Source organism: Pholis gunnellus (genome assembly GCF_910591455.1).
Source record: "Pholis gunnellus genome assembly, chromosome: 22".
NCBI classification, from domain to species: Eukaryota; Metazoa; Chordata; class Actinopteri; order Perciformes; family Pholidae; genus Pholis; species Pholis gunnellus.
Window position 1 is genome coordinate 16,427,635 of NC_136549.1, and position 27,583 is coordinate 16,455,217.

At 43.2% G+C, this 27,583-nt stretch overlaps 2 protein-coding genes across 3 annotated transcripts in view; both read left to right on the top strand.

Moving 5' to 3' along the window:
• Positions 1 to 26,536, top strand: part of usp6nl (USP6 N-terminal like) — a 34,654-nt gene extending 8,118 nt beyond the window's left edge. Inside the window, exons 3-15 of the mRNA XM_079183615.1 lie at positions 10,474 to 10,541; positions 13,925 to 14,004; positions 15,333 to 15,372; positions 15,744 to 15,827; positions 19,349 to 19,456; positions 19,594 to 19,703; positions 19,842 to 19,890; positions 20,076 to 20,196; positions 20,321 to 20,415; positions 20,644 to 20,709; positions 21,221 to 21,320; positions 21,435 to 21,587; positions 24,716 to 26,536. Of these exons, the coding sequence (XP_079039741.1) occupies positions 10,474 to 10,541; positions 13,925 to 14,004; positions 15,333 to 15,372; positions 15,744 to 15,827; positions 19,349 to 19,456; positions 19,594 to 19,703; positions 19,842 to 19,890; positions 20,076 to 20,196; positions 20,321 to 20,415; positions 20,644 to 20,709; positions 21,221 to 21,320; positions 21,435 to 21,587; positions 24,716 to 26,292 (2,651 nt within the window). The 3' untranslated portion in view covers positions 26,293 to 26,536. The remainder of the gene's footprint in view (positions 1 to 10,473; positions 10,542 to 13,924; positions 14,005 to 15,332; positions 15,373 to 15,743; positions 15,828 to 19,348; positions 19,457 to 19,593; positions 19,704 to 19,841; positions 19,891 to 20,075; positions 20,197 to 20,320; positions 20,416 to 20,643; positions 20,710 to 21,220; positions 21,321 to 21,434; positions 21,588 to 24,715) is intronic.
• Positions 6,801 to 9,608, top strand: LOC306713788 (uncharacterized protein). Of its 2 annotated transcripts, XM_079183617.1 has the most exons (9): positions 6,801 to 6,906; positions 7,862 to 7,903; positions 7,987 to 8,041; positions 8,291 to 8,380; positions 8,551 to 8,586; positions 8,663 to 8,835; positions 8,956 to 9,020; positions 9,175 to 9,275; positions 9,385 to 9,608. In XM_079183617.1, exons 3-9 carry the CDS (start codon positions 8,035 to 8,037, stop codon positions 9,489 to 9,491), a joined length of 579 nt encoding a protein of 192 aa, XP_079039743.1. In that variant the 5' UTR covers positions 6,801 to 6,906; positions 7,862 to 7,903; positions 7,987 to 8,034; the 3' UTR covers positions 9,492 to 9,608. The 2 variants fall into 2 exon arrangements, with proteins under 2 accessions (XP_079039743.1, XP_079039742.1); XM_079183616.1 differs by having other exon boundaries at positions 7,987 to 8,380.
• Positions 26,537 to 27,583: the final 1,047 nt, after the last annotated feature.

Consider the following 27,583-nt stretch of genomic DNA (forward strand, 5'->3'; position numbering starts at 1 on the left):
TTTTTAAATAGTTTAATTGCTGAATTTGTTACATAGATAATCACATCGCGGTGGTTCGATCAGCTTAATGAACTTTTAGATGTTTGTTTTTTAGCTTTTGTTTAAACTGAAGCGACCAAACTCGTGAACAGTCACGTTTTACTTTTGTGACATTTGGAAAAGTTCCCCCTTCAGTTGGCTGGAGCCCCTTGTGTCTCCCTCTCCCTCTCCCTCTCTCTCTCCCTCTCTGTGATGTGTTGAATAGAGCTTGTTGTTGTGTTGTTGTTGTGTTTGGGTGGGGAATGCTGCGAGTGGGACTGACTCGCTCCTGAAGTCAGATTTCTTTCTGTCCCCGTCTCTCCGGTCGTGAGGCTACAGCACAACAAACGGCAGCATTGTCAACTCGCTGATCTCACTTCTCTTTTTGCTCTCTCGCTCATATTTCCCTCCCTCCCGTCTGTTGGTGCGTGGCGGCGGCGGCGGCGGGGAGGGAGGGAGCGGAGACGGGATGAGGTAGTTCAGGTTGTCTCTTGGTTGTTTGGAGCCGGTTGACCAATGCGGACTAAAGCTCCGACTCGCTCTGAGGATCCACTGAGCGGCTTGAAAAGAGGTAAAAGATGAAGTGATTCATTCTTGTTGCTTAAGTGTACATATTTACTTAATAGTCTGATGTGTGACGGATGCATAGAGTGACTTGATTCTGGGGTGGATATTCCATTTCAAGTACACGTGAGAGTTTTTGTTTTAACTGGTTTATATTACTTGATTTAAATGCGTTTGTCTAAGTGTAAATCCTGTGTAATTCAGTGTATCTGATGTAGAATGTGGTGGATTTTCTATGTTTTTTTACCTCCTTTGAGGATGCAAAAGTAGTAAATATTGGTACAAAATTCCATTAAGATCTGGTTTAGTCTTAACAAGCTCATACTGAATCCACGGTCACTGCAAATAGCTCCTAAGATATAATATGTGTGAGGAGAATGGATGCAGCCATGTTGCTGCTGCACGCTGAGCTACCTGCACAGCAGAACTATTTGATGTCCAAGTAACTTTAAATATTGTTAAATAAGTGTAATCTCGTGAACATGGATGTCCTGTAAAACATTTAGCCATACCTTATTAATATGCATTTAACATGCAACGGGTGAGCTGTGACTGTGATGATGTGTTGCAAAGGCCGATGTCACTCCTCACACAAACACCAAATGATGTCACCCGTTCAGCAGCAGACAAGTGTCGACACTCAAATTAACTATTACGTGCAGACACAATATGATGCCCTAATATTAGAATGCTAATATGCTGTGCTAACATTAGCATGCGGATAAGGGTGAGCTGTGAAATGCCTTCTAACCTCAGAGTGCTACGTGCTAGCGTGCTAACGTGCGGTCGAGGTCGTGGTTGTGAATGCAGACCGGGAGAGACAGATGATTGTTTTGGACGCACCGTAATAACACGTATTAGCGTCCTGTGAAGTGTCGCCTCGTCAGCTGCTTGTTGTGAAGTGGGTGACTTCATTGTGAGGGTTTCAGCTTGTTTTGAGCTGCTACACGTTTCAGTTTTACCTAAATTTGGCGGCGTTGCTTCTGCATTGCTTGGGGAAGTGATTGTCCCAGATGCTTCACATTGCATATTTAAACCTGTTTCAATCCATTTCGTGCAGCTCGGATTACATTTTTCTAGTTTGATTTAAAATCAGGATGAAATAAAAAAGGACTTTTTACCCTTTTAGATCACATCCTCGGTCATATTGTGCATCAATTTAACAACATATGCAAATTAATTGCACTTTCTATTTTTATATAAAAATATTATTATTATCTTCCTTTTAAAACTAAATCTGACGTGTGCTTACGTAAGCTTGTGCAAACCAATTTCAACCAATCCTGATCCCGGCCAGCCCACTTTTTAGGGGACTAATCAGGCAAGAAGGATGTTATTCAATGTGTGCAAAAGTGCAGTTAAACCCTGGAAAACAATAGTGCATCGTCCCCGTCTCAAGAAAATAATAGTTTCTGCCTAGAAAAGTGCAAAAGGGCATAATCTGAGCCAATTTAACAACAGATGGAGCAACACCTGAGCCACTTTATTAAATGTCAAACAACCGTAAACTAACAAAAAGGCTGAAATTGAACTTTCAGAATCAAAATGTCTCCTCGACAGTAACTCTCACTGGAAATCTTAAGAAATTAAAATCCGTTACAAGTTCAGTAAGTTTGAAACTAAAACCAGAATTCTTAACCATCACCTTTAATAAAAGCTGCAACACTTCTGCTTTTTAAACGTCACAAGAGAAGCTATCACGATATCGACTGCAGCAAATGAAGAAATCATCTCGTACCGATTGTTTCCTGCATGTTTAGTGACCACACAGTGGATAATTGGACGCTGAGGAGCTCTGAAACGTGTGTGGTGATTAAATGTGGGCCCTGAACGCACCGCAGCTGAACCAAGTGAACTCTCCCAATAAACCTCTGCACAGTTATGACTTTTATTATTATTATTGCTGTTTGGGTGCAGATGGCATCTACGCAAGAGGACAACAAGAACACGGTTTACAGAGAGCTGCAGTGATCCTTTAGCATAAAGAACAAAGAGGGCTCATTACAGAAGCCCTCAGAGGGCTTCAGGAGAGCGCAGGAGACGAGGGAGGCCGTGATTACGGTCGTCGTGTTGTTGGATGTCAGCGCTGGTCGTTAACAGCCATGATGATGAGGAACAAATGCAGCCTTCAACACTTCCCGTCACACGTCCTGTACTGTCTGTGGTGGTCGCCGGCAGAATTAGATGTTACTGTGAAACGTGGAGTCTTGAGACATATTTTCCTCCTTTTTAAATGGAAATAGTTTACCTGCGAAATCCAAATGTGGCTTCTTCTCAAGTGGGAAGATGAGAATAAAAATGTTTGATTTGTGAAAATCATCATAGAAATAAGATAACAAAGACTGCAGCTAATGATTCCTATAAGTAATTCTGCAGATTATTGACAAAAAAACTAAGTTTCTAGTAAAATAAAATGCATTGGCTTTCATATTTCTACAACTGTTTACGTGTTCTCAGTCTTTCCGTACTGACAGTCGACTGCAGTATTTATATTTCATGGTGTGGGGGCTCGTAGTATTTGGTAGTATTTCACAGATTTTTGGGGGTTCTCGTGTACAGAACTACTAGATTTACATTTTATGAATTTCAAAATAGAATAAAAATCGATAAATCAGTGACCAAGGGTTTAAAAAATATATAAAATTAATAGAAATAACATAAAACAATTATAGTAACTCCTGTTTCTTCAAAATAAATAACTTTATTTCAACATGTAGTCGATGTAACAAGGATAAGAGAACAGAATAATTCAAACTAACAGATACAAAGAAAGACAAACCATAATTTCCACTCTGTTCTTTCTTTTCACGCCTCTTTTATTAACTTTTTCCCATCAACACGACTCTGAATGTGCAATAACAGGTTTTCACTTTGCTGTTAAGAAGTGAGGAAGTGTAAACCTGCAGATCACGGCTGCTTTTAAAGCTGCTGCATTCAAATCAAACGTGCAGCGTCACCTGTGAAACCCTGCAGAGCGGGAAGTCACACCTCACTTCCTGTATTTTTAATTATCGACGACGGTTTTTCAGACAGTTTCTCGTGCATGAACACCGGTGACTCGTTTTTTAGCCCTCGTTGCTGACGGTAAGTTCCCACGTGACCTGAATGCAGCACGAAGCAGGGCGGGGGGGGGCGGGGGGGGGTGACAGGGCAGCGTCCAGCTGGCCATGTGGATGACAGGAGGGACATTTTACTCACAGACGGTCGGTCGGCTCACCGCTGAGGACGGACAGACAGCTCAGAGCCGAGGAGGTGAAAGGTCAGCTCTCAGTGGAGGGAGGGGAGGATAAGACGCACTCAGGTCCTGTTTAATAATCACATGTTGTGACTTATAATCTATTATCTTTATTAAAGTGAGAAGTTTCTGTACTGTTACCAAACACCTTACCTGAGTTTTGACACTCAAACCAAAGCTTTGTTCCAAGCTTTCGCTACGAGGAATGTTTTTCTACTAAAACCTTTTTCATTTATTAAAATAAAATGCGAAGTTCTTAATTGTTAAATGTCGTCAAAACGCAAGCACCTGTAGAGGAAATGTCCTTAAATTAAATATGCCAAAATGTGCATTTTAATCAGGAACTATCAGATACATTTTAGTTTTTCTCTTAAGGCCAAAATGCGATCAGAGCTCATGCAATTGCCCAACTAAGCAATGTTTAATTAACAAAATATCATCTCATTTCATGAGAATTTCCTTAATAAAGTTTCCTCTATTATTAACGTAATCCAGTGTAGACACGTCCTCTCTGTGTGCACATTATGTTAAACACATTTCAGAGCCACTAAGTCTTAAACGCTTCTTCCTCTAAAAACTCTCTGGACGAGTCCGACGAGAGAAAAGTCCTCGAACCACAAACACAAACGTACGCACGACCCCCCGATCTCCGTCACGGACTCCACTGTGATCCTCGAGGCATGAAAAGGGTTCTAATTGCATTTAGCTTAAGTCAGGCCGCTGTGGAATACTAATATGTCTGCAAGGGGGCTCAGAGTTAAGGCTATAAGCTCCGCTGCAAAGAGAAGTTTGAATAACATTTCCTCCCCAATTCCTCTCGCTCTCACTATGGGAACCACGGGGCCTCCTGGGGTGGAATTCCCAGCAGAAAAAAAAAGGGTTTTACTGTATTTGTTTATTTGCCCCAGACTGTTGTGTATGGACTTACACCCCCCCCACACACACACACAGCGTCGTCTCCTGCTGTGTGCTCTTTGCAGCCCACAGCGACATGCCTTTCACTGACACACACACACACACACACACCATCCTGTCATAAAAATGCCAGCCGGCTCAATAAGGAGCATGTTTGTTCGGAGCGTTCTGGAATTCCAGTTCCTCCCGTCGAACCCCCCCCCCCCCCCCCAGAGACCCGGAGAGGAAGCCGGAGGACGGCTGGAGTCAAGTGCTTCCTGTTAAAAAAAGGGATGAAAAAAAAAGAAAAAGTTAAAACGAAAAGGGATCTTCAGTTCTCGATGGGGTTCAAACGATGTGAAGGCCAGAGGCGGTGGTTTGAGATTAAAGCGGTTTGTAGTTGATAGTTTGTGCTGATGTCACGATACGGAAATTCTTCCAACCAGAGACGGGGTTTATTTGCAGTTTAGCCGAAACTCAGCGTGTTTCTATCGGTTCAGTTCATGTGCTTCCTGTCAGAGAACAGACGCCATGATCTCCATCAAACTGAACCTTTGAAAACAAAGGGTTGCTGGGTTGAATCTGTCGCATTTGTATCTCACGTTCAACACGGATGAAGTCTGATTGAATGCAAATGAACGTAAAGGTTTTAAAATGCAGAGGAAGAGAGATTAACTTCTCTAAAATCACTGTAATAAATGCTTTATCTCACTCTTTATCACGCGTGTTGTAAACCCGTTTAAACAACTAAGAAACACGGTGAAATATAAAACTCTCTGCAAGCCCAGAGAGGCAACTTCTTATGATTTAAGAAAAAAGTAATAATAAAACATGACGGCATCAGTTCCTTCAGTGTCAGTTGGTGTAAATATTTCATCCTCTTCAGTTTATTGTGATGGTTTCAGCATGTAGTGTCTCACGCTTCTCCTCTCACTGCCTGTAGGTATGATTCATCCCACGCCTCCATTACTACACACTGTACTCAACATAAACACAACATGACCCCACTTAATACAGTGTGTGTGTGAATCAGGAAGTGTGTGTGTGTGTGTGTGTGTGGGGGGGGGTGTACTGATTTAGAGGTGAGAGGTGTGTGTTCATTGTGTTGTGCGTATAAACACATTTAAGCTCACACAATGTGGCAAAGACAGAAAAAAAAAGCTTTCTGTGTCACAGTGACGTCTCTCAGTCACAACAGCTGTCAGTGTTAAAGGAGCTGCTTCTGGTAAACACACATTATTCTCTCAGGCTGAGGTCACGCTGGCCTCACCAAGCTTGTGTGTGTGTGTGTGTGTGTGTGTGTGTGTGTGTGTGTGTGTGTGTGTGTGACTCTTAAGTAAAGCTAGTGGCTACATTCATGCACCATAGTCTGTGTTAAAGGTGTTGAGGTTGTAGTTGTTTTTTTAAGTCATGATAACGTCAGCAGCGTGTCTGTCGCAATGTTGGTCCAACCTTAACCTTTCACAATAAAAGCCCTAGTCACACAGTATAATATTGGCAGGCGAGTATTTCGCATTTTTGTGTTGTTTCTTGGTGACGTCGCCCCTGTGATACAAAGGCCTTAAGTCATGTACTTTCGTCTACTGTGTTAAAATACTAACTTTATGCTCTATAGCCTGGTTTGTTGTCTGTGTCTGGAACCCCAGTGAGCACTAACCCGGATTTCAACGTTGATATTTGGTTTAAATCGCGGTGAAATCGGGTCTGAACGTCTTAGACCTATTTTCACCCTCATTTCAACCGGCTAAATTACGGTTACAATATCAACGTGTCACAAAACACCAATTTCTTTTAAAATATTGATGGTGTGTTCAGTTGTAGGTTGAAAGAGACGCGATTTTGGTTACTTTAAACTTATTTCTCCAAAATGATATTATGCTGGCCGTTGATATGTGGTCTATAGGAAGACGCGATTTCAACGCATTTAATGTTTCATATAAAACGTCATAAATATGGAACTATAGACTCTGTGCTGTCAACAAGAACCTCCCAGGACATCATCATCTGGTCCGTTAAATACATTACTTTTAAATCAGACAGTTTGCTTACAGCTGTAACGCGCATGCGCAAGTCCTCTACGCCACAGTCTGGAGCTTCGACTGCACCGCCAGAGACGAACAGCAGCAGACACGTTGCGGCTCCAGAGCATCGAGAAACGGGCTACTAAACCCAAGGCTTAACGCTCCACATACTTTGTAAGTACATTGACTATTTTAAACCTTAAATTATAACAATTTTTTTCACTTTATGCTGCCCACACGATACTGGATGGGCTGCTCGTTCTGGCATGCTAGCTTGTGCTAGCTTGTAACGTTAGCATGCCAACTTAGCACGTGCTGCTGCGACGATACAAATTAAACGTAAAAAGTAAACTTAAATAGTCTCCCAGACTTTAATGTACAGTATGTGTATGTTTGGTGTTACTAATGCATTTGGCTTCGTGGACTGTCGTTACCTATAAAGTACTTTTAAAACCCATTTCGCATCGGAAATACACTGCAGAACGCGAGAGGGGCTAATTACAGATTGGATGGGGGAGGAAGTAAACAAGGCCTGTTTTGCAACCAATACGGCCAAAACATTGTATGTTGCTGCATGCTAAACAGCAAAAAATGTACAGTATAATACAGTGTAATGCACAATGTTGAGAATGTTACTCTATAAATGTAATAGCTAGTAATATTTATCTTGTTAATAGTGTAATAAGTAAGCTGTATTTACTTTATTAATGACACGTTACTTATTACATGTGAGTACATTTTCATTATTTTTTGTACAACTTTTTTTAACTGGACAATAATGCTGAAAAGTTTTATTCACCATAAATAGGCAGTGTAAACCTCACAATACTGATCAACATTTAATACTATCCAACTTGTATTAAAGTTCTTCAATATAACTTGATTTAAAATTATAAAGGGCTACTATAATGATTGATCTTTTCTACATATATTCTAGCCTAAGCCTTTTAGCAAAAGTCAATTTGGGTGTAACCCCTTTGTAATCACCAACATTTTGATAAGAAACTGTTAGTTAATTGCATGTATTTTTCTCGGTAACTGTAACTGATTCCAATTATATTTATTTGGTAATATAATAATGCAATTCTACCTAACAATGTACTAATTGTAACAATATGTTTATTTACAGGCATCTTCCCTGTCAAACACCCACATGGACAACATGGACAACGTAAGTTGTCTACATGAAATGTACTTGAATTTGTCAATTCTCCGCACAAGCTGAATCTAACACAACTACATTTTACATTACAGTAATTAAACGTCTGCTCAAACAATAATGGATTACAATTATTTGAAAGAATGGAGGGTACGAAAAGCCAAAATTGATGCTTTAGCTACTTCCAACACAACTGATGGTGGACAGGAGGGATCTTTTGCACACGTGGAATCCGACACATCTGTTAATGATGGTTCCAACACGTCTCTACGAGAGGACTTGTCCATGTCTGCACTCGAGGGGTGTTCTACACACTCTGTCTTTTTCTGAAGTTAATAACATTTTTCATTGACATTCCACACTGTTCATGCTAATGTATCATGATTTTACTCTTGTTAGGTTCTGTACGCACTCACCTAGAGGCCAGCACCATCAGCCCAGAACTGTCAGACCATGGGCACAGAAGTCCGCAGACACAAACACAAAGAGGTGAGGCTTAACCACTAACAAAGTACTACATTCTGCCCTGTAATAAAGACCTGAAAGTATCTCCTAATTTCTTTGACTTTCAACTTCGTATGACTCAACAAAATACTTGACTGACATGTTCAACACAGTATCATAACATTCCTTTTCCATCTGTCCATCAATTTCGCCAGGCAACAAGAAAAGTCTGTTTCCGATGTCCACAGCAAGTAAGTAATAGCTTTTAGACTGAGGGATTTGTCTATAAAACCTACATCAATGACCATTTAATGTTTTTTTTTAAAGAATTCCAGAGGGTGGTGCTGGGAAAATTGGTGGACCTCATTGAGGAAGTGAAAAGAATTGGGAGAGGGGTAGAGAACGAAGGACTTGAGAGACAGGTGCCAACATTAAGAAACAACAAGGAGCTGGATGAGCTGGAGGGCAAGCTGCAAAATGCTGAGCAGCGGGCATTGTTGGTAAAAAAAGAAAAGATTTTTAAAGATAATTTCTTTTTAAGCTTTAAACATTTATGAAAAAACTGAAGTCGGTCTCTAAGAGCACAGAGCAATAGATTGTGCGCCTTTATTTTTAAACAGGTTCATCTGCTGGCCAAAGTGGGGGGGAAGAATATCAAAGATGCCACAAATAAAATCATGGACAGGTATGAACGTCATACCAACACGGTAATATCTGACAACTAAAGAAGTGGAAATAAAATGTATATGGCATGGACATCATGGAGCCATTCTAAACAGGTGAGCATTACTGAACAGTTGAAACAGCTTAAGTGACACTATGCGTTTTCTTATTCACAGACTCTTCACAAACAGATTAATGGCCACTTTCAATATGAAAGGAGGTGGTCATAAGAAAAAGAGGGCCTTCAGGGAAACTGAAGTCTACGCCGTTGTTAAAGGTAATATATGTTCTAATATGCAAAATACATTTAATGAATGGTTGTACAGTCAAAGTCTCTCATTTCATGGTCTACTATATTCAATAATGCTATTCTCCTAATTTTATAGAGGCTGTCATACGGTCCGACCAAAGTGCCACAGAGTCAGCAGTTGACAGAGCCATGGCAGACCATCTCAAACAGGCTCCTGGGAGGTCCGGTGGGGGTGGCTTTTGAAGCGGAAAAAAACGTTATGTTTACCCCACACTAGTTTTATTTCCATAGTTGTTCAGCTTTAATATGTTATTGTGCTTTTCTTGTTATTTTTATATGGTTCATTAATAGATCCAAATGTTAATATATTATGATTATTTAGCTTTATTTTTGTTATATTATTGTTCCATTTTATTGTGCTTTTATTTAATAAATGTAATTCATGTTATTTTTATATTGTTCCATTTCATTTTGCTTAAAAATACTTCGTGTTATATTGTTCATGCATTGTTTGTTAATAAATCTAAATGCATCAAAAGCATTGTGTTGTCCTTTTAAGTGAAAAATGTTAATGTATTATGAATAAGTATGTAACTTTTAATGTGCTGTGGGTTGTCTAGTTGTCATCCTATACCCAGAAGTAGCCTACTGTATGCATTTTGGCATTTAAAACACGGTTAAAAGTGAACGTTTTTTAGACGACTATATATAGTCGTTGTTTAAACGTTTAGGTTTAGACCAGATTTCAACGGGATTTGCGATACTGGCTTTCAACTGATAAATGTGGATGTGGTTTCTTAGTAAGCATCTAAAATGAGGATATACTATTATTAGCACAATGTAGAGGACGAAAAATTGTAGTATTGCAAATCCCGTTGAAATCTGGTCTACGCGTGAACGTTGAATCACCGTCTATGAATAGTCGGCGAAAAAACTTTCACTTTTGAACCAATTCTGAACGTCTTTTCAACGGTGGGCGTAGACGTCTTTTGAACGTCTTTTCAACGGAAAAATGCTCACTGGGACAGTTTTATTTTCCGACGCAGGTTTTGCAACACATTGACGTCAGCGTTCAGAGATAACAAACTTGATTCCTCTCTTGAAAAACATTTTGCCACAAACACAAAGAGTGTGAGCCCGCTGCGTTTAACGTTTTTATGTCTGTGAAAACCTGTCGACGCTCATTAAATCTTCCTTTTGTTTATTTTCTCTGTTTGCTCTCCAGCGTCTGATCAGGACGCGGCGGTGAAACTTGACCAGGAGCGGGCCGAGATCGTCGCCAAATATGACAAGGTGTGGTAAGCGCTCCGTCCAGCCAGCAGTGAGCATACTTCACCCTGAACAAGTATAAGCTTTTGTGGTGCTGAAATCCGCCTTATTGCCCGTGAAACACAACAATACCAGCGAGCGTTGTGCAGAATCTGCCGCTGTGTGTTTTTCTATGTGTTCATGAGTTCATCTAAGGCTGTGGTTACGATGCAGGAGCCACATTTCAGATGGAGCATCCTCAGTGAAATTAAAAATAAAGCATTTATAAAAGCCTCATTGATGATCCACAGTGTGTGTAAGTTCAGCAGGCTGCACGCTTACTGTGTCGGCTGGGCAGTGCAAGACAGATGTGTGTGTGTGTGTGTGTGTGTGTGTGTGTGTGTGTAAATGTTTCCTGAGTGACACCTCTATTTCACAGCCCCGGCGGTATCAGTCGGAGCAGCCCACCACGCTCGGTTTGTAAATTAGTCTTTTTTTAATTTAGTCCAGCAGGCTGCATAATCAAGCTGCCTCATTATGAGAGAGGAGATGATGGAGGTGTTTATAGTGTGTGTGTGTGCGCGTGTGTGTGTGTGTGTGTGTGTGTGTGTGTGTGTGTGTGTGTTGAGGCACAATCAGTGCTCAATCAGTGTCATTGTCGCTGTCGGGGACGGGGAGGAGTTTAATGGACTCGGTTATCACGCCGACCACACGCACATCAGCCGGCGTTCGGATATTAAAAATGATTTGTTTTGTCTTTGCAGAAAGTTTTTTTTTGTTTCTCTTTTACTGACTGCTGTCTGTTTTCTCTCTCGCCGATCGCTGAAGCTGATATTTTTGGGAAATTTGTTTTAAAACATCTTCACCAAAAGTGTCGCATTTAAATACATTTTAAGATGTATTGACTTTGCTACTTTGGGCTATTGTATTCATCTCCACACCGAAATATCTCAAAATCTATTTGATGGATTGTCATGAAATGTCGTACAGATAATCATGATCCTCAGAGGATGAACCCGACTGTTTTTATTGAACCCCTGACATTTCCTCCACTGTAACCATGAAGTTCACATGTGTGGTTTTAAGCGAAATACCTCAGCAAACAGGTGGTTTTTCAAATAGCTCAACAACTATTAGATGGACTGTCATGAAATATTGTACAGATATTCATCATCCCCAGAGGATGAACCCTACTGTTGATCCCCTGAATTTTCCTATACCGTATGAATCTTAATCTAAATACTGAAGCAATCTCTTAATTTACTGCACTTTAGCTTAATTCTTGGGATAAATTGAACCGTATTACACACTCAGGCCTCTAAAAATGATTCAAATAAAACAATGTGAGAAGCAGGAATCCCTCTGCGTGGTACATCCTCTGAGGATCGGTCACAAAGGTGATACTGCTTTTGTATTAAGGGGTCAAAAGCACACAAACAAAGAAGGGGAACCACTGATTTACTGTCATGAATCGGTTAATAGACAATAGAACTCCTGGACGGCTTAAGAAAGCACACACGACCGAATCAGTGCAGTCGATCACGAGGTTCTGGTGACACACAATCATAGAAGCGCTGAGTCCCGCTTGAATCCCCCCCCCCCCCCAACATTGATTGATTTTTAAAGCAGGGAGAGAAATGATGAATGTGTCAGATGATGGTGTGAGGCGGGATATGAAAACACACAGGTCTTTTGAGTCACCACAGATGTGTGTGTGTGTTTGAGTTATTTATTTAGCTGCTGCATTTCTGCCGAGGGAGGAGACGAATTTAGAAATATTTCAACCTCAACATCTGATCGTCAGACCTGTGAAACCACGGACAGGCCTTCTGTCTCTGTGGCTGTATGCAGAATATTAAGAGTGAATTGTTTCTGTTGTGTCTTCCTCTAAGTTCTCAGATTGTCCGGTGAAGCTTTCCTCACATCCATATTCTTGTAACGTGGGATTTTTGTGCAGTTTGAGACTTTACGTCTTGAGACTTTACGTCTTGGAGCTTCAGTATCAAAGTATTCCAGTGACAGTTCTCTGTACATACAGTAGCTAGCATACTAGTAGCTAATTCTGGATACTTTTGATGAGCCAATTTGTCAAAATGTAAACTATTACAGGCTAAAAAAGTAACATTAGCAACGTTATACTTCCTGTTTACATTCCACAAAGCATTATGGGAACCTTTTAAACTTGAACGGACGTGGATTTAAATGTGTTTGCATCAGTTTGAGACTCATTTTTCAGTACGACAAAGCCTCAAATCGATTTGCGACATTTCTATACTTTTGTACTTCATGGTGTGAGCTTTTGCGTTGACTCTTTATTCAACTTTTTCTTTGTCCTCTATTCATCCCATTTATTCTTTTCCTCACACACTCTTTGATATTCTCTCCCTGCTCGTCTCTCTTCCTAAATCCTTCCTCGCACGCTCACGCGCTCCCATTGTGGGTTGTCTGTGTCATTGGTCCATGATGGTGAATTAACTACAGAGCCAGCTTCTCTGAGGCCTGGAGTCAGACGGTGACGCAGGGGGGGGGGGGGGGGGGGGGGCGCGTCTGGCTGTTCATTTCACACCTGTTAATCGCACACACACACACACACACTCATGCACGGTTTCTCATAAACGCACTCACGCCCGCACACTTTCCCCGAGGGCGGCGGAGTCGTGGCTCCCCTCCTAATGTAGCAGCCAATCAAAAACATGATTCTCTGCCCCTGAAGAACGTGGGCGGCATGTAATCTGCAGCTCAATCATCAGAAGTCACCGTTTATTTCAGCGCTCAACGGGCATCAGGGAAGAAGCTGCAGCGCTGCGACTGATCGTCTACGTCGTCGGGTGTTTTTCAGATTCACTGATTCATAGTTTTTGTCTTTTAAAAGGTCACATTTTGATCCTAATGTTTTGTAATGGCTGACTCATTTTTACTTTATTTATTCTAGTTTTCTTTTAACCAACACATTGTTGTTTTTGTGTGTGTTCATATTTTTTCGTGCTGATGAATTAATCTGGTTTATTACAGCAGTATGAACCCCAAAAAAGTGATTTAATTGCACAAAACGGATGAAAAGGACGCAGAAATAATAACATGAAGATGCTGATTTCTTCTTCTTCTTCTTCTTCTTCTTCTTCTTCTTCTTCTTCTTCTTCTTCTTCTTCTTCTTCTTCTTCTTCTTCTTCTCCTTCTCCTTCTCCTTCTTCTTCTTCTTCTTCTTCACAATCCAGAAGAAGATTGTCGGCATCCATTCGACGAGTCCATTTAGAATGCTTGTTTTCTGAATGGAGTTTGGATTGAACAGAGCGATGCTCCATCAGCACTCACTGAGTTAATGTCTAAAACCCAAAGTACATTTCATTTATTAACTGATAGAAACTGTTCCCGGTTCACCGTCTGTCTGTCTTTATGTGATACGAACGCTTTTCTCTCCTTGACTCCAGGGAAAGGAGGCCACCGTGGAGCCCTGGGAGGACACCAACTTCCACCTCTACAAAGTCGTCGACCGCTTTGGCTTCGTTCAGTAAGAACTCGCACAGAAACAACATCATAACCCGTCATTATTCCTAATAACTCAATGAATAACCATTCAGAGCCCACTGTGAACTGTATTGAAGGGAACAGGGGGAAAATGAGAGGCTGTAGAGACGAGTGTTGCTGAGAAGAGAGTGTGTTTGTGGCTTAGACAGCACACGTTTTATATATATATATTTATATAGGATATAGATATATATAGACTGGCACATGCCGGCAGGAAGCAGCCTGGTTAGCCACAATCACAGGGCATCAGTGTTAGCGTAGAGTGGAACGATCCAGACCATCGGCGGTGGAAGATGGAGGGAGGAAAGAAAAGAGAACATCAGGGTTATGTGATTGTTTTGTGTAATCGCTTAATTCATGATAATTAAAAACCGACACACCTCATCAGGACTCACGTCTGCAGTGAGCTCACCTTTGTGGCACGACTTTATTTTGAGGGTCTCTTATTTCTTAATAACGTCCTCATTATTTCCTGGAAAAAGTGACCTGATTTGGCGTTAATTTCTTTCTTTTTTTAAAGAGGAAAGTTTATTTGTTGAAAGGAATTTTTCGTTTTTTCTTGTTGCTATTTTTGCTCTGATCCTAAAATGTGAAAAACATCGTAGACAAAAAGCTCAACTGTCACTTTTCATCTTAATTTTGACACATTGTTGTTTGTTGAAAACAAGAAGGAAGCAAAGAGAAAATATTCAGAGATCAAACATTCATTTTCAGCTGACCTCATAAAATCTATATTTTATTGTTTATTTATTGAAATCATAATGTGAACTTGAAAATGTAAGTCCACAAAGCATTGTTATCTTCCACAAAGGTTTGTGTTATTTGAGTTCTATATAAATATATAAATATATAAAATGTAACCTGAACATGAAAATGAAAATTGAAAGTTTTTACTCCAATAACAGAACCGTGTGGAAACAGAATGATGCTATTTTGGAATTACATTTTCATTATCACGTTGATATTATTCTCTGAATAAAGTCCCCTGTGGGCTTCCGTACCTGCAGTGTGGCTGTAAAGAGAAACGCTCACAAAGTAACTCCTGCAGGAGTCGAGGAACGTCTAATCTGTTATTTCCTGTTTGTGCGACCGCTGACATGTTTGATGTTCCTGTCGGAGAGAGAGAGACGAGCGCCGACCCGGATTTCACTCCGTCGTTTCATCGATCAGCTTTGTTGTTTTCTGACTAAACTATGATTCTTCCACACATGACGGCACGAGGAAACTAAAAATACACTCCGAGGTTAAGAGATGAGCTGAAGACCGTTTCCTCTTCTTCAATCCTTCTCTTTCTTCTTCTTCTCTCTTCAGTAAGAATGAACTTCCATCCTACGACTCAGTGGAGGAGAAGGTGAGTTACTTCATTACGTCTCTTTTACTGCATTTCAAATAAATATCAATATTATTGACACCATGTTAGCCAAGATAATAAACTCCCTTTTTCCCTCACATGATGTGTATAAGTGATGTATTTGTGGTATTAAAATCCAATCCATGATCCCAGAGCTGACCGATGTGCTTTGTTCTGCTCTAAAACATCAGTTTGTGTAAAAGAAAAGCTGATCAACATCTACAGGAGGATTTAATTAGAGCATCTCGACGGCTCGGAGCCACTTTGAACAGTACAAACACTTCGCTCTGACAGAGATTCCCGGCGGACGTGAACGCAGACACAGAGAGGAAGTTATTAATGCGTCGCTTCTTCTTCTTCTCTCCGCTCAGCAAAGACACCACGTGGAGGGGGAGAGGACCGGAAAATGGCTGAAGATGCTGAAGAGTTGGGACAAATACAAGAACAGCGACAAGGTGATCTACCGTTTGTTTGTCTCCTCCTCCTCCTCCTCCTCCTTCACCCTCTAAAATATATATGTCAGTACTATGTGGTAGTGGAGGAAGTACTACAAGTAAAGCAATACCTCTTTGTCAAAATACTCTGTTACAAGCAAAAGTTTTAAATTCAAGATTTCTCTCAAAGTCAATGTAGAAAGTATTAAAGTAAAAATACCAGTTGGGCAGAATCGTCCCTTTCAGAGAGTTCTATTATGATAGATACCTATCGATATGATACCTAGAAGTCCTCTGCTGCCGTCGTCCTGTCAGCAGCAGATGTAGACTCCCACCTGGACTATTAGGGGGGATCAGTTCAGGCGGCCTTCATTAGGGCCTTTTGTTATTTAGTGGCAGGTTGTGTTGTGGTGCCTGCAGCGCTTCACCGTGTCCTTCATTTTTGCTTTCAGCGGGGATTTATCGCGTGGGCTTTGAAATGTGAAATGCACTCGTGTCTGGCACAGAGACCTCAGCGAGACTCGTTCTGTGGCGTCGCGTCCTCCTTTTGTTTCAAAGAGATGTGAACCAACAAGGACACAGAGGAGCTGTTCAGTCTCTCTCTCTCTCTCTCTCTCTCTCTCTCTCTCTCTCTCTCTCTCTCTCTCTCTCTCTCCGTCACCATCGCTCCGCTTCTTTCGTCTTTAAAGCTTCGGGGATGTTTCTCTTTCCTCCTCGTCAGCTCGGCTGGAAGCGAGGCGGGTCACGCTCGGTACGTCTCCGGGTTTCGTTTCCTCACTCGCCAGCTGCTGAGAACATTCCGCCCGCAAGGAGGAGCGCACGGGAGAGCCGAGCAGATGCAAAGAAGCGTCCACGCGCCACGAGATCGGCTCCAGGTTGTTGTGTTCAGCTGGACGGGATGATGCTGTGGAGTCAGGGGGGTGGACCCAGTGAGTAAGACTGGAGCTGTGTACCCGGGTCTGGGTCAGGGGGACCTGGTCTGTTCCAGTCTGGGTCCGTTGGCTTCAGATGGACCTGGTCTGTTTTATTCAGGGTCAGTGACCTGGTTTGTTCCAGTCTGGGTCAGATCCTGATCTGTTCTAGTCTGTGTCAGTTGGTCCTGGTCTGTTCTAGTCTGTTTCATCCAACGTTGATCAGCGGATGAAATCATACGGTGTTGTTGTTGTTGTTGTTGTTGTTCTCATTACGATCTTTTTAAACTTGTTTGATGTCGGCGACTGATGATGACATCACTTGTTTGTCACCTGAGGGAGACGTACCTGTAAATAAACAGCTTCACCTGAACTCAGGTATCCATCCAGCATCTCAACCAAACTTTTTTTCCTCCTTTTTAGCACAAATGTCGCTGCATACAAAACAGTGCGATCTGCTGATTGTCGGCCATGTTTGTTTTGGTGCAAGAACACCAGACAGTTGGTGTTCCGGTGGGATTTTGTTGTGGTCGTTTACCACCAGAGACCAAAACATCTGTGCGACCCGGTGGAAACAACAACAATAAACACCTTCTGACGAGCTCCAGGTGAAAAAAAATAATAATAATCTGGTCACTGTGACGACACGGTAAATGAAAAGATGCACAGATTGACAGACGTGTAAATGTTGACACGCGTGTTCGAGTACACACACACACACACACACACACACACACACAGTGAAAGGATGATTAGTGCTAACAGATGCTCTCATTGACTCGCTCATCAGAGCCTAATTACAAAGGCTGTCGCACCAGAAACTCGTGAGTCCCACGTGTGGTGATACGAGGTTGATGGAGTGTAGGCTTTTGACACACACACACACACACACACGTAATGTCATTAATCTGAGGCGATGACATGCATACATACGCTGACATGCAGGTGAGTTCATTAACATCTCTGTAAACCAGTTTTCTCAACAGGATTTTATTTCAAAGCGACACACATTTCAGGTTAAAGATCAAAATAAATAATGAAATAAAACGTCAGATCTGAGTCGTATTCGGCCACTACGAGCTGAGAGGGATGACATCATGTTTTATGAATGAACTTGGTCCACACAGGTCTGTGTGAATGAATGTGTAATGAGATGCTCATCAATACACAGGAGAGCGAGGAGCAAACTCAATCACACAGACTTCATTAGTTATTCTAGAAACTAGAAACAAAGTAGATTTTATTAAACACCATCTGCAACATTATGTTTCACCCGGTTGACTGAATCCATTCACTTTAAAACAACATTCCGTCTGTTATTGTTCTACGACGTAGAAGAGCAGAGATCGCTCCGCTCCTCACCTTCGGCCTCGGGGTCGTTCTTGGTGAACTCGGTCCGTCCCGTCGATCACCTGAGCAGCACATTCAGAGTCGCCTCCCTTACCTGCCGTAGAACCGCTCCGGCTGCTCGGCTCTCAGAGAGCGGCGGACGGAGGATTCACTGCTCCGATTAGCTTTGCTGTTCCAGCAGTTTGGGTTTTAAGACTTAATCTTCCTCGCCCCGGAGTCCGGAATGATTTTCTATCTCTTCTGTGGAGCGCTGAATTACTTTGGACTGTTCTGCATGCATGGCAGTCTCTGGAGCTAGTTCTCTCTGCCTATCTCTGCCTCTGTCTCTCTGCCCACAATCTCTCTCTCTCTCTCTCTCTCTCTCTCTCCTCTCTCTCTCTCTCTCTCTCTCTCTCTCTCTCTCTCTCTCTCTCTCTCTCTCTCTCTCTCTCTCTCTCTCTCTCTCTCTCTCTCTCTCTCTCTCTCTCTCTCTCGTCCAGCCCGATGGTCGTGGTTCACCTTCCAGAAGCCCTTTCAGCTTGTTGCTCGGGGATGAGAGCCGAGTACAAACGCTGTTTGTATCTCTGACATCAGCAGCTTGCTCGATGGGTTTTTCTCTGCTTTGAATAATCTTTTAGGGAACCGCCTGAAGCTCAGAGTCTCTGGTCTGCAGCAACATCAACCTCTCAACAGATAAAACTGAGTCTTTCTCCACTTTGCTTTCAAAGGTTTAATACAAGTTAGTCCTGAATCTCCTGGTAAAACAACACCTGACTAATTAAAAGTAATCTTTCTATTATAAAGACTGCTGGACAAACACAAAGATTTTACTAATTCTGGCTGCAACTGATGATTATTATTATTATAATTATTGAATCCATAAAAATTCAATGGCGTCAAAGGTGATAAAGATATTTATGTCTAAAGATATAAAACCTTTAAGAAGCAGTGAAGACTTGACTAGTTTAATAAATGACGTAAACAATGAATCGATCATCAGAAATGTTTTAATCTGCTTTAATGACTAAATAAAATAAATTAGGGATAAAAGATAACATACAAAACGATGATTAAATCCTAAAAACTAAGGCTGTAACATCACTAGTCTTTATTTATAAGAAAACCCGTTTTCTACTTTGCGACGAAGACGAATTATTAATAAGAAAAAGATGAAATGTGAGGAGGAGACGTATTTTGATCTTTCAGCCTGAGGATCCGGCAGACTATAAACCTGAATGAAGGTGTTTTCTCTTCTTTGAAGTTCTTTCTAACAATGACCTCCTGCTGTTTGTTCCCTTCCAGCTGGTCAGGAGGGTCTATAAGGGAATTCCCCTGCAGCTCCGAGGGCAGGTGTGGTGTCTGCTGCTCGACATTCCCAAAATGAAGGAGGAGAAGAAAGACTACTACGAGGTACGAAGCCGGGGATCTTCACCGTCCTGCTCTCCCACACACGGGTCATAGAATCAGCCTCCGTCACGGCGTGTTTGAGGACAGTTTAAATGAAAATGTCTCCTCTCGTCACTGACCGTTTGCTCTTGTTTCGATAGAAACTAAAAGCCAGAGCCAGAGGACTCTCCCCAGACATCCGGCAGATCGACTTGGACGTGAACCGCACCTACAGGGACCACATCATGTTCATGGATCGCTACGATGTCAAGTACGTGTCTGCAGAACGGACATAAAGAGTCATAGAGTAGCATGTCGAAAGAAGTCAGCGCTGTTAGAATACAGAACCAAAGCTCTGAGCGTGGATCGCGGCTCTAAACTGAGTGTTTCTGGTGGTTTGTGTTCTCAGGCAGCAGGCTCTGTTCCACGTCCTCACAGCCTACTCCATCTACAACACGGTGAGTCATTCACACTCCAGCTATTCTTCTACTCTCAGCATCTGTCCGTGTGCCTTTTTTCCTTTTTACTGGATTTGCAAAGATCCATTTCCTCAAGGACACAAGTCATTTCAACAAATGTTTTCCCACTGAATGCAGAACTCTAGTCAGAAATCAACTCCTCTCTCTCTCTGTGTGTTTTGCAGGAGGTGGGCTACTGCCAGGGCATGAGTCAGATCACAGCTCTGCTGCTGATCTACATGAACGAGGAGGACGCCTTCTGGGCTCTGGTCAAGCTACTGTCCGGGCAGAAGCACGCCATGCACGGTAAAAACAGATCAGATGCCAGCTTGGGTTGCGGCCGACGTGCTGACGTTAGAGGGCGAGGGAGAAAGAGATTAGACGGTCCCACGTTAACAACCTTGTCCTTTGTCGTGGTCACCTTTTTTAGGGTTTTTTATCCCCGGCTTCCCGAAGCTGATGCGTTTCCAGGAGCACCACGACCGCGTCCTCAGGAAGACGATGCCCAAACTGAAGAAGCACCTGGTGAGACACACAAACATCAATAATGCAACACGTGCTGCATAATGGAGCAACTGCTCATAATACCAGACATCCACCCAGACAACTCCGGGTCATGTGATCACGTTAGAACACTTCCTGTGTTTTTTCAGAAGCATTACTTATTAACACACCGTCGAGGGTGGTCATGTGATTATAATGGAGGTACATCAATGCACGGAATAGACTGTGTGTGTGTTTGTGCTGCTGCAGGACGCCCAGGAGGTGTTAACCAGTCTCTACACCATGAAGTGGTTCTTCCAGTGCTTCCTGGACAGAGTGAGGACTTTTTTTAACTTTATTTTTAAAGCCACATTTCTTTGCGTAAGCTTTCCCAAAGCCACGCATGTTTAATGTTTAAGTGATTCATTTGCTGGAATGACAATAAAAGCATATTTTGCTCATCTGAAATCAGGAAGAAAAAACAACTTTATATCTGCACTGAAGTCTGACTTTTAAACTATAAGTGTGGTGATATTCTGTATTTTTCTTATTGTCATCAAATCCCATGAAAAAGACTAAAAACATCAACGTATTGGTGCCAACAAGTGTACAAGAAATACACAGTTTAAGGCTGTTTGGGTACGTTTTCTAAAGATTAGTGTCCTGCTGTTAAAGGCTTTTTTATTTAAATATAACTTTAAACATTAGTTTAGGATTCGCAGCAGGTAGAGAAGTCAGAAAGTGCTGAAAGATGGACGAACACTGAGTTAGTTTTGGTCTTTTTTTAAGGGATTTGTGGACAGTAGACAGTGAGATCTTCTGACCTTTTTGTTCCGTCTCCCTCCAGACTCCCTTCACTCTCACCCTCAGGATCTGGGACATCTACATCCTGGAGGGGGAACGAGTGCTGCCCACCATGTCCTACACCATCCTCAAACTGCACAAGAGTGAGCCTGTTTGTTCTGCACAGAGCTACCAGCTGTCGTCCGCCTCTCAAACATGTTACTGACGTGTGTGTGTGTGTGTGTGTGTGTGTGTGTGTGTGTGTGTGTGATCGACAGAGCACCTGATGAAGCTGTCCATGGAGGAGCTGGTGGAGTTTCTGCAGGTGACTTTGTCCAAAGATTTCTTCTTCGAGGACGACTTTGTGGTGGAGCAGCTACAGGCGTCCATGACGGAGCTCCGGAGGGCGAAGCTGGAGCTGCCCGCCCCAGGTACTGATCCAGCACGAGGTCCTCCGAGAGACCAGGACCGGCTAGAATAAGAAAAAGGGCGTTTTAGAGCTCTGATAAAGCCACAGAGGCCACTTTAAAACCAATGTACTGCTTTGTTCTTATCACCCTTTTACTACAGATCTCATCTTTAGTATTATTTATATTTAACTGCTGATTTTTACCTGAACAAATACACAAATATACATTCGTATTTGCACTTTTTAATCATTATTATTAGTTTTTAAACAATATTATTAGTTATTAATATAATATATAATATAATTCATCATAGATTTTTTTTTAGCTATTTAAAGTCGTCTCCTTTGACGTTTTTCACCACTTTTGGGGATTTTATAAACTCAGCAATTAGTCTATTAATTAAAGAAATAATTCAAAAATATTTGAGAAAACATTGTTTTTTAATCAAATATGTTCAAACGCCCGTCTTTCTGTGTTATGGCGTTTACCTGCTTCCTGCCGTCCTTCAGCTGTATGAACTATAACATGAATAATATCAACAGTGTGTGTGTTTCTAATCCTGCTCTGTCTCCTCATTAATCTTCCTTCTCTCCCTTCTTCTTCACAAACGCCGTTAGCCAACAACAACAAGAGTGTGGCCGTGAGTGCGGGCCACATTCCCTCCTACATCAGTAACCGGTGGGCTATCCTGACTGGTCTTAACCCTCTCCATGTCTCTGTCCCATCTGTCCCTCAGTCAGTCCGTCCGTCCTGTCTGTCGCCTGTCTGTCCAGCAGCACTCGTGGTGGGGGGGGGGGGGTTTATTCCTTCACAAACTCCGTCTTCCAGCTGTTTTTTAATCCCACACTTGATATTTTTTACTAAGTTCAGATGCTTTGCTTCAGTCCTGCAGTGGCTGGCTCCTCCTACTCTCTTCTTTTTTTTTTTACCCTTTACTGCCATGTTTTAATTCCAAAGTGGTTGTAAAAAAAAGAAGAAAAAAAGCTCTTTTGAGATGACGTTGTGCCGCCTGGTGGCCAACTACAGGTACTGCACCTCACCGGGACGTTTGATAGCTTATCGTAGCATTTCTTTTTTTAAGGCCAACAATCAAACAGCTGATCTGCACGTTTACTTCTTAAACCTGGAGCTTGTTTCTCTTTAAAGGGATAGTTTGTATTTCTCAAAGTGTGGTTGTAGGAGAACCAGCACGGGAGCAAAGCGATGCACCGCTGTGTTTTATACACTTAATGCCAAGATAAAGAGGTGAAGATATCCTAAAATATCTGTTTAGCGGTCCATCGCTTTGCTCCCGTTGCTGGTACTCCTGTCTGTTTCTACAAATTACTACATGATAATACACAGAGTGTGTAGAAGTACATCAATCAACCCGTAGACTGGTTAATTTATTCATCTTTTTCAGCATCCTGTGTGTGGACTTCCTGTCTTTTGTGAGATTTCTTTTTACTTAAATACTACAAAGAAGGAAGCCGAAAACTTTCCTTTCTTCCAGAGCCCACACATCTGTTACAGTAGCTGTCTGTTCGCTGACGAGATAATGAGCCACTTTTCCCAACACTGGAGTCTTTTGTTTAACTTCTGCTTTAACAACCGTCTGCTAACACACTGGTGTGCAGAGAGATATCGTTTGTAGCTGAACTGTGATGAACGATGGCGGTTTTATGGTTTTGAACGTCACCGGGCTTAGTTTAAGTTAACCACCGCAGTGTAATGTACATCTTTGATCTTTTCTGTCACCAACCTCTGATACTAATAGCGAACATTTAGCGTCAATAAACCTGTTCCTTCAAAATAAAAGATAAGAAAAGGTACCGCACGCTGTCAAACCGACCGTTTCTCAGCTTTTATACCGATAGGTGCTCTCATACAAAAGAATAACTATCTCTTATGACCTTTAAAATCCAATAACATCTCTACGGTTTTATTTCCCTCCTTTTGTTCATAAGCGGGGAAAAGGCCTCTCCAGCATCATTTGTACTGTGGCGGTAGAAGTCCTTAAGGCGAGGTTAGACAGCTTTCATTGTTTTTTTACACTGGAACACCTTCTTCTTTACAGCCGTGTGAAATAACAGCTAAACCGATGCCTGCTGGAGGCGAACACAGCTTCGTCATAAAGTAAGAAAAACACACGGAGGGCAAAATAAAAGCTGTCAAACGACGCTCGTATACTCCAGAGGGAGTTCACCTGAGCCAGAATGCACCTTCAGTCGAAAATGAAGGGAATAGCTACAGGTTTCAAACATGCATTTTGGCTAAAATGTGCTGTTTATCCGCCTTTTCACCTAAAAACATGACTGCACATCTCAGTCAAATCGTAACGGGCTTTCTGAATAACATCTGCAAGAGACAGAGGAAAATCATCCTGTCTGCGTTATATACTAAAATAATACGTACGGGACCGGAGAAGGTTTACTTACCGGACAAGAAACTGGATTAATTTGGTGCGAGCAACAACACTTTTTGACAAATTTGTTTAACTTTTCCCTCATGAAGTGATCCGGTTGTAATGAGGTGGTTTACGTCAGTTTGTCCTGTTAATTTAGACCCATGTGTACGAGGACAGACACTTAGGTTTCCTTCCTGGATCGTCGTCGACTCTTCTGCTCACCCTCACTGTGTCTGCTCGCTGTATGTGTTCCTGTCGACTGTACGTGGAGCTTTAGCATCGATGTCTTTAACGTGCACTCGGTCCAGGCTGGGTAGTCTAAGAGTGAAGAAATGTGGCTTTAACGCTTGTTCTTATCAGTCTCGGTACATTTAACGTGGTTCATTAATCAAGAACTATTTCTGTGTGACCTTTCTCACTGCTGCCGCTAAGTACAGTTTAATGAAATGGAGACAAACTCATCATTTCAGAGACCACTCTGTTGAATGTCACTTCCTAATTGAGCCCCTCCAGCAGGCGCAGAATTAATATCAAGCATTATTTCTGATGTTTTTTTTCTGTCCTTTGCTCTTTGCCTGTGAAGTTCTCCTTTATTTTTTTTGTACCTCTCTATGGCAGTGGTGTTGCATGAATCCATGTCCCTGTCGTGACTCCTCATCTGATGTGAATCAGCGCCACACAGTGTGTCTAAACCATCACCGTGCACGTCTGTTTCCTGGTGGTTTTCTCTAACGTGTGTCCTTTCTTGTTTTCATCTTTGCAGCTAAAGAAGAAGAGTTTCCCAAGAAGCCTCTGGGGCAGCTTCCTCCCGAGCTGGCCGTGGTGACGGCGAACCACGTGGCCAACGGTCAGAGCCACGTCGAGCCGGCCGAGCCCCCCGGGGACCCGAGCACGGGGACCCCCGTGCCGGAGCGCCAGCGGGAGAGTCGGCCCCCCAGCCGGTCGCGCCGGGACTCGCTGGAGAAATCGATCCGCCACCACAAGGTCGACAAGAGGGACGTGCGCTCCAGGGGGTCCGGGGAGATCCCCCACGATCAGAGGAAGCAGTCCGCCTCCACCACACCCGAGAGGAGAGCAACACCACCCTCGGCCCCCACGCCACAGCTCACCACAGGAGATAGGCTGAAGCCTCAGAGCCACGCCGTCGCCAACCACAACACCAACGCGGGCTCCAGCTCTCACAGAGAAATCACCCCCCGGTGGTTCAAACCCTCCGACACCAAGCTGGAAGCGGTGAAGGCGGCGGCCCGAGAGGTCAGAGGGGGGGCGTCGCCGGCTCCTTCCAGTCCAGAAGACGGCGCGCCGCCCCACCAGCGCCGGCCGCGCCCCAAGGGCTTCGTCCCCGACTCCAACCGCGGCTCCAACGCCTCCCAGTACGACAATGTGCCGGGGCTGCCGGAGCAGAACTTCGAGATCCTGGATCTCGACAGACCTCCGTCCAGAATGAGGACCCCCCGCAGCGAGACGCCTTTCAGCGCGTCGTCGCACCATCAGGGAAGCCCCAGCCTGGCCGGGAGCGTCGTCTCCGTGGCATCGGCTCCCAGGGTCGTCCAGCACCCTCTTCCTCCTGCGTTTTCCCACAACAGTCCAGGAGGAGTCCACCACGCGAGCTACCCTGGCAGCCAGAGCCAGTACAACACCCCTCCCCAGCAGCACTCCCCAGCCAGAACCACCACCGAAGTCCCCATCTTGCATCCCGCCTACAGCGTGAGCCTGGACCACAGAGGAGAGGAGAGACTCTATGCTCCGCCCTCTCGGATTACCCCGCCCTCCAACGTGGTGTACGGCGAGCGGGCGTACGCCACCACGCAGCGCCTGAACAACCACCACTCCCCGGAGAAGGCGCTCATGAACAACTCCTACGCCACCTACCGCAGGCAGCCGCCGCCGAGCTCCTCCAACCGCAACGCCAGGCCTCCCGCGGAGCACTCCACGCCCATCTACCTGCAGCAGCTCACCTCCACCGCACAGGCCTACGCCCCGGCGGACTACGGGTTTGAGGGGCGTCAGAGGAGCGAGGCGGCCCCGCACTACCTGCTGGAAGGCGGGCCTCGGCGGCCCGTGGACGGGCTCCCGTGGGCGCCGGAGGACGCGCTGCCCCTCCAATCCCCGGGCGGGGTGCCGCGCTCGCCCAGCTTCCAGCGAGCCCAAATGTCCCCCGTTCAGGAGTTCGCTTTCCCCCCGAACCCGGACGAGCTGCTCCACTACAGGACTCAGTTCCAGCAGCAGCACCAGCAGCAGCAGCCCGCCGTGAGGCAACAGCTCCCCCAGCTGTTTGGAGGACCACACTACAGGCACGCACAGGAGGCGTTCGCCATGCAGGAGTCCATGCTGCTGTGATTGGACGATGAGAGAAACGGGCGCAGACACTGTAAAAAAAAAAAAAACTGAGGCGTAGTCACTGACACTGTGGTAAAGATGAGCTTTGTTTAGGAGCCTGCTTGTGTTCTTTATGTGTGAAGTACTGACCGGACTGTCCCGCTGCAGGACGCACCAGCCTCCCACGTTTTTACCGATCACTTTAAAAAAAAAAAAAAAAAACTGACTGAAGATTTTATTTTATTTTTGGATGTAAATCATTAACGAGAGGTGACAGTATATATCTTTTAGAGTCCGATGTGTACAGTGGATTCTTTTTGTTAAATATGCTGAGTTGTTATCAGTAGCAAGGGAACGTTCTCCGGAAAAAGAAAGTCTGCTTTAATTTTCCATCTTTATTTTTGTACACGTTACGTTAGAGATCGCGTTATGCTCGTGAACGTTATCTTTCAGAGAGAAAGAAGTAACAACAATAGAAATAGAGGGTTGATTTCCATTGTGCAGCGCCACCACAACAGAAAGAGCAGTTTGTTTTTTAATCTTTTCCACTTTCAGTGATTTTATTCCTGATTCATCTCTCGTACATACGTGAAGTTGGATATTTACACGCGTTTGAGGCCAGTTTTTGGTTCAATTAAATTAGAGACTAAAGGCATAGAGAGCTAATTTGTGAGGGCTATTAATATATATATTTTTGGTGGCTTTAAGCCATCTGATTCGCTATGTAATAGGTAACATGTTTGTTTTTTTAATTGCTGTACTGTAGTTACCACATCTTGAGCACACGCAGCCAGAGATGGATGTGAACTAGATTCAGTATAAGTTTGCTTTTCTTCATTATGTCTTATTATTATTATTATCAACTACTGGCATACAGAGTCATCTGGCACACAAACACACTACAGTTTAAACACATTCCCTTTTATTATTATTCTGCATACTCTGGTTTTGAAGCAGTTGTTGTCAAACCGTACTGTTCATTACATTCCCTAAGTTATCTTTGTTAAACGACTAATCGCAGGCCTGATACTCTGATACTTTGCTTAATAAAATGAGGTGGGGGAAAGCGAATCTGTGGCTCCGTCTTTGACTTCAAGGTTTGTTTTTCTTCTGCTTGTAATGAAATAATGTTGTGTCTGGGTAAATTAGATGAGCAAACTCTGTAGAACACAAAGGATGTTTGTTGTCGGTCATTTGGGGATATTCGGGGAAACTATTTGCATAAATAAGATAAATATTAGAGGAAAGCTCTCTAGAATAAATCGTTAATTGGAACGCAATTGAAACAAAGCTTCTGGTCAATAACGAAGTA